Source organism: Geospiza fortis, unplaced genomic scaffold, assembly GCF_000277835.1.
Source record: "Geospiza fortis unplaced genomic scaffold, GeoFor_1.0 scaffold182, whole genome shotgun sequence".
NCBI classification, from domain to species: Eukaryota; Metazoa; Chordata; class Aves; order Passeriformes; family Thraupidae; genus Geospiza; species Geospiza fortis.
In genome coordinates this window covers 2,146,999-2,159,077 of record NW_005054367.1, presented here as the reverse complement: position 1 = coordinate 2,159,077, position 12,079 = coordinate 2,146,999, and the positions used below count along the sequence as shown (strand labels likewise).

The 12,079-nt window shown below is 39.6% G+C and overlaps 1 protein-coding gene across 1 annotated transcript in view; it reads right to left on the bottom strand.

Moving 5' to 3' along the window:
• LOC102041347 (sodium channel protein type 5 subunit alpha-like) overlaps positions 1-12,079 on the bottom strand; it is a 217,310-nt gene that overhangs the window by 158,547 nt on the left and 46,684 nt on the right. Inside the window, exons 4-6 of the mRNA XM_031059735.1 lie at positions 10,736-10,825; positions 7,099-7,227; positions 2,201-2,292 (exon numbers count right to left, since the gene is read on the bottom strand). Of these exons, the coding sequence (XP_030915595.1) occupies positions 2,201-2,292; positions 7,099-7,227; positions 10,736-10,825 (311 nt within the window). The remainder of the gene's footprint in view (positions 1-2,200; positions 2,293-7,098; positions 7,228-10,735; positions 10,826-12,079) is intronic.

Below are 12,079 nucleotides of genomic sequence, written 5' to 3'. Positions count from 1 at the left end.
AAATACTTCACCTCAGCATAAGCCTATGTTATCATTAAAAACTCAGACTGATCTCCAGAGAAACCACAGCATCATGTCCAATATGTCTTTTAAAATATATATGCCTAACTGTAAGATGAACTGACCCCTCTGAAATTATCTGCTAATATTAGAAAAAAACCCACCTTGTCTGTTTTTCACTGGCAGCTATGGCAATTTGTAGCTCTCCACATTTGTAATTTAATACTCAGGACACAGGTAATCTTGATGATAAAATCAAAGGCCAGACATTCTATTAGCATGTTACATGCAGTTATGTCACCAAATAATTCAGGAACTTGTACATAAAAATGCAGTTATCAAAAAAACTAATCAAATATTCAGTCAGAATGAAAAAGGAGAATGTGAGTTATTATACATTACCTTAATAAATAACACTCCTTTTTTTTTTCCTATTAACTAACAAATGGAACAACTCAGTGTTTAATATCACTGAAGGGTTTTGGTGTATTTGAATCTGGATATTTTGAATCTCAGCACTCAATTTTTCCCCCACTAAGTCATATCTTATCATCTGATGTAAAACAAGCTTCAGCTCCTCCTCTGATATAGGACAGCAGAAAATTGTTATATATATAACTCAGAAAAATGGACATGCTCTGCTCTGAAGGGGCTCAAGCCTGAGACAAGATCTAAGGTGAAAGGTGTCCCCTGGAGATGGATGTCCCTCCAAGTTAAGTCTTCAAATTGCTATCAGAGGAAGCTAGGAAACAAACTCTGCCTTTCTCTCTGAGTAGCCACTGTCATCTCACAGGATCTGTAAAGCTATGCTCAGCTCTATTTCCACAGGAAAATAAAAATCCTTTCTCAATGGAAATCCTGTTAGAGAAAACTTAAAAATCTCCACAAATCTCTGCTAATAGATTGTTCTTTAAAACTTAAAGACAAAAATTAAGACAGGTACTGTCAAGGACCTAATGAATCTTTAAAACCTGTATTTGGACACACACTTCCAATGAAAAGTACCTTGCTTTCCCAGTAATTTCCCTGATTTCCATTACTGTGGTATTGGAACGAGGAACCAAACTTTAGACCCAGATATACATTTTTTTCTTAACACTTCTATTCCTGAATTCTCATTTCTAGCTCCATGTGGTGATGAGTTTTAATACATATCCCTGCAAGTTTACTACACAATTTGTTTAGATTGATACTATAGTGTATAAGAGAGTGGGTGGAAAAGCCTTTCTAACCTTAAAGATCTGTGAGTGAGAATCTGAGCAGTTCTCTCAAAGTTCTGAATATTTTTAACATGTAATTGCCAACATCTGTTCAGGATTATCACAGATAGGATCTACCATGCATGGTTTTTGCTATCTTCTCTACCTTGTCATGCAGGTTGGAGATGTTAAACACTGAGGCTGAATGAGACCTGTCCATAGATAATGCTCAGCAAGAAAGTTTCGTTGCATGGTTAGTCCTCAGTGGACTCAACTGTGCATAAATTATTTAATAATATTCTTGTTTTAATAATAAGAGATTATCTAAAGAGCTTATATCACTAGCAGATGTGTAGTAAAAGTGATTTTTCTTCTTTTTTTTGAGGGGGTGAGGAGGGGAGAAATCATATGTTGAAAATACGAAAAAATATGAGTTGAGGAAATGCCAAACCTACCGAAATAAACACTGAAATGTTTTCTAATCTCTTCAAGGCCCAAAATTTCAGCAGTGTTTCTATCACATGCAAATGGATAAACACCATGACAAATTAGGCTATCTGTGCCTGCAGTCTTGAAACCTCAGCTCATAGCACAGATTTAGATTCCTCTATCGATGTGCTCTTAAACATGAATATGCATTTTGAGGTCATTAACCTTCCATTTCTAAAAATCAATATATGAAGGTTTTAAAAGGTTTTCATTGCCATCTTCTTGGGGTTCACAGATGAGCACTTTATGTGTGTGATTCACGAGCCACTGTTCTTACTGCAGCACTTGTGAGCTCTGCAATTTTGGAGGCACTCTCATTCCTTCTGCCCACAAAAACCATTTTGGAAAAAACACATGTGAAAAATAGTGTATTCTATTGACAGGTCACATTCCCTACATTCCTCCATTTCCTGATCAGTATCTATGGTTCAGTCTTTGGTAATTACAGTGTTTACTACTGGAAATGGCATGTAGGCTTTAACTGCAGCCCGAGTGTTTAACCTGATTTTCACCTGAAATGACTGAGATTGTTTTCAGCGCCCGCAGCACTCTGAACGTTCGTAAGGCTGAGACATTGCCCAGGTCCACAAATTCAGTTATGTATCTGTAACAAGGGAAAGTCACACACAGACAATGACAAAACACCAGCCAAAAAAACAACAATCAAAGGGACAAAGAGAGACAGAGAAAGAATCACTTGTAGCTGAGAGCCAAAACGTAAGGATCAGGGCGTCTTACCTGGGATTACTGAAATAGTTTTTAAAGCTCTCAATACCCTGAAAGTCCGAAGAGGTGAAACACTGCCTACATTCACAAATTCTCCTACATACCTGTAGAATTAAGTCACAGTTATTTGGAATTACACAATAGAGTATGAGACTTGTCTGAATGTAGAAAGCATTCATACACAGTGGGAGTGAACGCAGCCAAATGAGAGGTGCATCCACTTTTCAGGCTGCTCTTTGATGCCATTTGCCCCAGGTTTTTATTAGTGCGCATCATTTCAAATGCCACTTGAACTATTAAACCTTTTTATTAGGCATCCATCCTTTAAAACTACTGGGTGAACTCTGTTATTGTGCTGTTCAGCCATAAATACTTTAAAGATTTTACCATCATGTAGTTGAACAAAAAAATAAAATTCTTTACATTATTGGAAATACTAAGAGTTATTTTGCTGCTTCAAATACTCAAGCAATTTTCACATAATAGCTTCTGAAAACTACATATAGGACAACATAGCAAAATAGTTCAAACATTTCAACTGGGTTATTTAGTTTAAGATGCTGTAGTTCTGTGGTAAAGCAAATTTTGGTTTCAAGAGATGCTTTAAATTGTATTTTGTTTTATATTTCAATTTCATGCCCTTTGGCTGTGGGAAGATGGAGTCTAAATGAATATAACTGCCATCCTACGAAAAATTCTTTATTATTAAAATACCAGTCCCAGCTGTTCCCTGCCATGCCTCTCTTGGTCATCCTGGAGACTCATCACATCCGAGCTAAATGCTCCCAGGAGGGAGCATTCCAGTCATGGAATGAGCTTCATTTAATCAGTGGGGTACAAAATTATTTCCTCCCAGTCAGTATGCAGAAAAACCATAGTCACCACTGCATCTTCAGAACAAAAGAGATATCGGACCCTTGAATTTCACTTCTAAAATTCTACCAAATTTCATTCAACTGCCCTACTTCTTTGGGGCCTCTGTTTCTGAACGTTAGGGAAAAAAACTCACCTGGTTATTCCAAAAAGCCTGCTTAAGTGGCCTTTGTCCAAAGGCCCCTGGGGAGGACAAAGCATCCTCTCCATATCTACTAATCCAGATTATAGCCTGGAAGAACAACATTGCTTCTCTTCATAATCTCACAGGGGAGCCTGGGCAATGATTTACCTGTTTCCTCCCTGGTTTTACCCTGTGCTTCTCTCCCAAATTCTTCTTCAGCATGAAAGGTGGAGGAAAAAAATAATTTGGGGAGAAGCACTAGGACAGGAATATGGTTTTGCTGACCAGAGATTTTTAAAGACACATTATTAATATGTGAACAAGCATATGAAGCAGATAATACTGCTGCTTGTAATAGTCAATTAGGATTTATTTCAGTCTTTTTTTGATTAAAATGCTGTGGACCGGTTCTTGTGTACCAGGGAGTGAGAAGTAGCTGGAATTCCTATCCTGAATTTTCCCATTGGCCAGGGAATTGCTTATTGTCTTTAAGATTTTGACAGGGCACTTCCCAACCCAGAGCTATGGCTGCCTCTCCTTCATCTGCCCTGGAAAGAGGAACTCACTAGTCTGGGAGAGAGGGATCTAAACAAGGGCAGTTCCATAATTTCCTTTGAACCCATCCCTGACCCCAGAGAGGGTCACAAGCCATGGCTGTGTCTGCTGGCACAGGACAGGAGAAAAGCCCTGGAGACCTGCAGCATGTCTTATTCTCCAGTGTGCTATTTAAAACAACTCTCTGTGGCCCAATCTGTGCTGTTTCAGCCCAAAGAGAAGACAAGAAGCTATTTTGCAACAACTCTAAAGCAAGTGATGCTCTTCCCACTGCAGCACCCATCAGTGAAAAAATTGCATTTCCTGTTAGCTCAAAACCCTCGGTCCGTCTGAATCTCATGGCCCCTTATCAGGCTCCTCCATTTTTGAATTCCCAGCCCATCTTTGTTTGCAGATACAGAAATACCTCTGGCAGCACACAGGCCACAAGCAAAGACAACACCAGAGTTACCTGTGTGATCCATCTTACTTTAAATTACTTGCAAATTGGATTTGTATGAAGGCTAAATCGTATCAGAATAGATTCCATTATCCAAGTCCCTGTACTATCTGCTGCTTGCATACTTGGGAAGGAGGTTTCATTGTACATATGAAGATCATATTGCAGCCACTTTTAACTCTCTCACTGCTGCCCGTGAGCTCAAGGAAACACTTTTCCATTTCTTTTTTTATTCCAGAATTCCATTTATTTTTTTCATTCTTAAAAGCTTGGTATAATATGCCTTAAAGTAAGAAACAATAGGAATGGATTCTGGTTCTGAAAAGATAGTTTGGTATTAAGAAAATAGTTTGATATTAAGAAGTTTGATAGTTCACAGTTGTAGATCCCCCTGTTTTAAGGATGTTCTAACTAAGATGTGAAATATCATTTGGAAAGAAAATCAAAAGGTAGTTAGGAGAGAAAGCCCAGAATCCCAAGCCTCTCATAAGAAAAGGATTTAAGGATTTTTCATGATCCTTGGGCTGGAGCACTGAGTGGCCACTGAAGTCTAGAATTAGAAAATAAAAAAGAGGGGTAAACCCACAACCTGTGGGCATCAAATCCTGGTTCCTACCAAGAGGAAGTGAATAATTCCCCTGTGGGTTACTGTCCACCTCAAGGTCTGTGCAAACCTTCTCATCTTTCCTGCTCCCTACATCCCAAACACCCAGAGATGATGTAGAGACAATTTAAGGGGTATTCAGACCGTGTCCCCCACTGAGTGTTCAGATCTGAATTTCAGCCTGAGATGCCCCCAGAGCTGGGGGAGATGCCTCAACCTGTGCCCAAGCTGACAAGAAAAGAACGAGCAGATTCATGATGAAAACTGGGAGCTGTGGCTCCTCTTGTCCTTTTCTCTGCTCCTTTCTACCCTACTGTCAGAAACCTCCTTCCTTCTAGAAAAGTGAGAACCCATGCACTGAAATTCTCCACATTGTGCTGAATTCTGACACCTACAAATAAACTCACATCCTAACTCACAAACAGATGGATGATTATACCCTGCTTTTACCACCTGCCTGCTGGACAGGAGACAGGAGAGCAGGATGGGGACTCTGTGGTGTTGTCCTGCCACTAAAAGTTGCAGGAGAATTGCACTTAGCAGTGCTTGAGGAAAAGTTTAGCTGTGAAAAATACTACACTGTGTGCTGACCTCCAAAAGATTCTCCCCATCTGCACTGATTTGTTTTTTTAAAGGCTTATCACAGTGGCCAGATGTCAGTTCAGCCAAATCCATAGGAATGCAGCAATAGATACCAGGACCTGGCCTAGGGCTGGCTTAGATCCAAAGCCTACTGAAATAACCGGGAGTGCTCCTGAGCAAGTTCACTTAGGTTTTACACACCTTCATGCTGTTCTGCTGCTAAGAACCACAGAATTATAAAATATCTCAAGCTATGGGAAGGGACCCATAAGGATCAAGAGGGCAATTCCCTGCTCCTCACTGGACTTCCAAAAACTAAACCATAAGACCAAGAGCATCACCCAGTCTCCTTGAATACTGGTCTTGATCCTTGTGCCCTAACAGAGTTATGCTTTCCACTTCAGTGGCCCTCACTGGTGTTTTAGCAAACTTTGGTTGAATATTCTTTCCTGATTTTGGTTCCATTCAAATTTCACAGCCTCTGGAGTTCAGCTCAGATGTTGGTGTTAACACACTTGAATCTCACTTAATGCTGTGAATTATGGGGGTTAAAGATGGCAGAAAGAACTAACCTAAACCCAGAAGTGAATACAGGTATCATTAAGCAGAAAAAAGCCAGGGAGATCAGATCAGATCCTTTTGTGTTTAGGAAGTGGAGCCTTTCAGGCATCCCTACCAGCTCTCAGTTCAAGATGGCACTCATTCTTTCCACAAATTTCTCTTTTGTGTCTATGAAGAAATGTGGATTTCTCTCATAGCTGGAGTACTGATAGTGTCAGACCTCTGCCTTTGGCTAGAGCTTGGGCTGACCCTGAGTCCCCTGTGAGTGCTGGCTGACTGCTTCTCTACCCCTGTGTATTTTTAGCTGTCGGGATGTTGCAAATCCATCACCTTCTTCACAGCACCAGAACCCCACATGTCCTCAATGAACTCTAACAATCTAGGCAGAAGCATACAGCTGAAGGGGAATATAATGGTGGGGTCCAAATTTCTATTTCCAAGGTATATAACAAGTTTCAGAGGACTACAAATTAATTCTCTGTAGTAAAATAGTAATTACTTTCCAGGTGAAAAGGGTTTGTGTAAACAGGGACGTGAAAACAGCTCTGATGATGTGATGGATAGATAGAGTATAAATAGGGATTGAAATACGTGTGTATTCAGTCACACTTACAACGCTTTCTATTCAGGGGTCTGGAGCTTCCCAAAACTACATTAGATAGGCAGATATTATTACAGATATTTTACAAACAGTTCTCTCTGTGGAGCATAGGGAGAGTAAATAATTTCTCCAAAATTGTGTAGTGAATTCAGAGAACAGAACTGAGAATTCCTCTGACTTCTTCCTCTGAAACCACTCAGGATAAAAATCTTTCTTCCTAATACACTTCAGCCTTTTCTCATTTTCAGTAAAATTTGAGTGAAGGAAAAAAAAACCATCCAGGCAACCATTTAAAAAGTTCTACTGCAAATAACTCTCTTGAAAATATAAAGGAGTGCTACTTACGCCATAACAATAACACTGAAATCCAGCCAGTTCCATGGATCCCGAAGGAAGGTGAATTCTGTCATGCAAAATCCTCTTGCCAATATTTTTATCAATGACTCAAAAGTGTAAATGCCAGTGAAAGTGTACCTGGGGAACAGAGTGGCCAAAGAAGAAAGAGAATTAGCAAGCAGCAGACAGCTGAAACTGCAGAGGCACAACTCTGGGGTTGCTCGTGTGAGTCACAGCTGCAGCACTGGGCTGTGCATGAACAGCCTTGTGTGTGGACCAAGGAGCAGGTAAGGAATAGCAAAATACTCAGGACAGTCTCAGAATAAAGATAATTTCCAGCATGGGGTGTCCCTTGATGAATCCTCGCTCATTAAGTCAAGCATGGACATCACAAAGCTGAGCTGGGCTGTGGGACTTCTGAAACTCTGCCATCTCCAGTGGACCAAGAGTGGATTAGGGAATCATGGAATGGTTTGGGTGGGAAGAGATCTTAAAAATCATCTCCTTCCAACCCCCTTGCCATGAGCAGGAAACCTTCCACTAGACCAGGCTGATCAGAGACCCAGCCAACCTGGTCTTGAGCACTCCCAGGGATGGGAAATCCACAACCTCTCTGGGCAGCATTATGCCACACCTTGTTTCTCCAATTGGAAGGAGGGTGGTTGTTCATTCATACCTCTCATCTCTTCCTGCCCAAGACATTTTGGAGATTAAAAAAATGCTACCACTTGTTTTTATCAGCTAGAAAGGGTAATTCTCCTTCAACTTCCCTTGTGTTTCACTATCTCTGGCAAATCCCACCAGCCTTGAGAATTAAACAACAAAATGCCCTCACTGAAAAAGAACTGAAAAACTCCCACCTGACTATCGTATGTAGTAATTTTTACCTGCCTGACAGTAAAGGAGACACAAGGCTAGTTTTTTTCCCCTGGTAAATTAAGTTATTACCAAAAGTCTCTTGACTGTGATGATCTGGGCTAGAACATAGATCTTACCTTTCATAATAAAGATGACACTTGTAATAAAATTTAGCCAAATCTCTGTGGAGGACGGTAATGCCTCTGATCTATAGTTCTCAGATCTGTACTCACCCAGGGCTCTACCTGCCATCAGAGACAGAGTTCAGGGCATACAACAGCTCTTTTTCAATGTTGCTGCCTGAGACACCTAGCCCAATGGACTGGGTATTCTGGGCCATATCTTAACAAAATAAATAAATGTTTGGTGTCTACCATGGGCATTCCCTACCCCTTTTCTTCTAATGAAGATGCAGATGATACCAAAGCCTATTAAAAAACCTCAAACACCTCAAATCCACTAAAACACAAATCTCATCAGTCATGCTGTGAAGGGCTGTCACTGGAAACACTCGCTTGTGTTTTCTGTTCAGTGCCTAAACATCAATTGGTGCCATCACACATTAAAAAAATTGTAACAGTTCAGATTCCTGTTTGGTAGAAAAAAGGTGTGAACAATTGAAGGTGGCAATATAAGGAAGAACATTATGTATAAAATATATTTAGCTGTATTACACTGAACTGCAACTGGTCAAACACACAGATACCATGCCCTCTGCCATCGTGTCACACTGTAGTGCTACTCACATGTTATAAAATCTCAGTGTGTTTCATCTTAAAATGGGGATTAGCCTGACAGTTTGGGTGCAGCAGTGGGCATTAAATGTGTCTCACAGCTTCTCTTTGACCATATACCTGAGCATTATCTTGTGCCCAATTTTTTCACAGCTCCTACTTAGCTTTGCTCTGGTATTTCAAATATAGGTCACCCATGTGACAGTCTCTTTAAGCATGTGTATTCAGTAATACACACAGAAAACACATGCAAAGAACTAAAAAAAAAATACTTAACAGTACATAAGCTCATTAAAATGATAAAGCACTTGTATTTATTCAGCATGTCAGATGGGTTTAATTGATTGTATAATCATTGTCTAATTCTAAATGGATCGGGGAAAGTCCTCCAGCAACTGAACAGCTTCTTTAACAGCAGAAGTCAGGGTTCTTAAAAAAATTTTTAGTGGGGGAAAGATGAATTGATTCTTTTTTTTTCAAAATGGTAAGAAAAATGCTTTAAAGGAAGATCTAGGATAAATATTTGCACAAGGTTATTCTTCTATCCCCTGTGAGTCTCTGAAACAGCAGAACAAAATGGATTAAATGTATCTCTTCCAAATCCAATATTAATCAATTTGAATTACAGTTCATTGGGTTATTTTGCTCCTCCAAAGTACTTGACTTGATTTCATTCCATGCACTTGAGGAGGAAAAGCTGAGAGATATGAGGGGACAAGGGAGAAGAGGAAACATGGAAGGATTCACCCCATGCTGCATGAGTCCATCTGCATTTCTGCTCTGTTTTCTGCATGCTCTGCTTGATGCACTGATAAATCATCCAAATTCTCCTGCTTGCAGAAGGCACAATATTATCATTTATGGTATTTCCCTCCAGAATGTTTGAATTTCCAGCTGTACACCAACTGGCCAAATTTTGATGAGATCATCACGTGGATGAGATTCAGCAGAAAACATCATGGCAATGGTTATGAAAGTTTCCAATAGGAGAAGGACAACATCAGGGAAAAGGACAGCCACAGACTTACTTGAGGGTACTACACTACACAAGAGACATCCTGGGATTAGGATGTTATTGTGATGGGATGAAATATTTGGTTCAGTGCTGCCTATAATTAGTAATTTATGGCCTAGAAGATGTGTCCTGCATGATTTTATGGAACCTAAATAAGGGCATTTTACTGTCTTTTCTTACAGCCCTGAGTAGACCAACCACCAGGCTATGAAACAGCAGATGGCATTTATCATATGTCAGTCAAAAATAAAAAGTGTGTTCTGATTGGTTCAATGAGCCAAAATAATTGTTTAATGCACTGTAGGTTGATTACCTCGTGCATCTGGTATCTGTTTCTGAAAGGAATATTTTAAGCAACTTAAAGAAATGAAATGGGTTTTCATTCCACTGAAGTCCCTTAACCTCTTTAAAAATTAATTTTAAAACCCACGATAACAAAAAATAACCCCCTTTAAGCAGCACCTCTGCTATTTTTCCTGAAGGCTTGTCAAGCTAAAAAGACAGGAATTCTCATAGAGGTGTTCCCAGATAATTTGATGCTTATAAAGTATTCTTGCCAGTGATTACAGGGGAACACTTCTCATGCTGTGCTCAGTCCAAAAGAAACTTTTGCTTCCATTAAGTTTCAGATCAATGATAGAAGTAAGTCAGTTCAGGAACTATTCGCTGAAATAATTCAACTTAAGCTCCATCAGCCTATTCTGATGTGTCCAGCCATCAAATCTGTTACATGGGAACTGTGGAAGGCTGACAAGTTTCGAACAGGTTTGTCCTCAACATTTGATTTCATCCAGATGTGGCATAAAAGGTGCCTTTGGCAATAAGAATGAGATTCATGGACTAAAAATGTTTACTTTGCTTACTAAGGGAGTTTTCACAGGCTGAAACAACTACCTGGAAAAACATTTTGTGAGGGCAGACACCACAGTCAGTACTGCTGGAAAGAAATTAGACAATAGCAAACAAGATGCAAACAAGAACACAACAAGAGGAAGAGGAAGGCAGAGGTGAGGATGGGGCAGCTGTAAAGGATACTTACTCAACATATTTATTCCATGACGGAGTCTCTGATTGTGCCATGAACACACAATTAGTTAAAATAGTGCACATAATAAACATACTGAACAATGTAAAGAGGCAAATTAAGGAAAACAACGCATTTGATACAAGACTTCATAAATTTTTGTCTTTTCACACAATTTGTGACAGCTCAATCACAATTTGCAAGTTGCTTCAAGAACTATAAGCATTTGTTTGCAAGTACATTGGGAGACAAATCATTATATAAACATAGAAAAATGAGGGAACATTCCCTGCTTTTCTTTTTCTTTTCCTATATCTTCTAAACATACCTTTTACAGTAAACAAATGTACTGACTCTGTAGTCCTTTGAAAGTACAATTCCCCAAATTTACAGCTGTGTTGGTCAGATGACAATGTGCATAGGTGCACAACTTTGTATGAAAAGAGGGATTAGTCTCATTTAAGTATCCACAGAAAAACCTGTGTCTGCAAATTCTCACTTCATTTTTTATCCTGAAACATTTCTCAGGCAGTAGGGGAAAGTTACAAATCTGGTCTTTCTAATCTCTTTAAAGGGCTTGAGGTCTCGCTTTCAGTATAAAGTTTCACCAAAAGCAAGTATGAGTTTCAGAGCACTAATTTTAAGGCTTGGTCTGCAAACCTGCTGGGCAAATAGGCAGCCTTGGTCTGCAGGGCTCTCTGCCTCTGCTGAGGGATCAGATTCCCTACTTGGAGGCTCAAACAAACCTCCCAGTGCACAGTTCACACACTTTGCTGCTAAGCTGAAACCATAAACATAAAAAGCACCCTAAATCAAATTCCTGAAATTGAAAACACAATTCACTGGATGGCTCTTCTAAAAGCACGTGCCACTTTCTGTAAAAAAATTACAAAATACGATGGGATTCTCCTGCATCAATAACTGGTCTCATGCAACCAGGAAAATCTAACTACAGAAGATAAGGCAAAGGAAAACAGCCTGCAACCCAATCAGCAGGCAGGGACCCTTCCCTGGGAATAGAAGTAAAACCCAAAAATAAATTTCTTTTGCCTTTTTGTGAAAAAGATTTTTTAAAAAAGAAATTTGGTTTTGTTTGGGTTGGGTTTTTTTAATCTCTGTAGTCGATTCTGCTTGTGTTATTTTTTGTTTGAGAATAGTGATTGAAGGATTTGGTTTCAAACCTACCTCCTGAAATATTTGCATTAAATTTATCCTCTTGCAGAGCCAAAATCTCTGCTGAATACAAAGTGGAACGTTTTCCAATGGGCCACATAAGCAACTGCAAGGTTAAATTGGTAGTAACCAACCTGAGGATTCCCCAGGGCCACCACAGAAGGCAGTAATTGAACTCACAGGGAC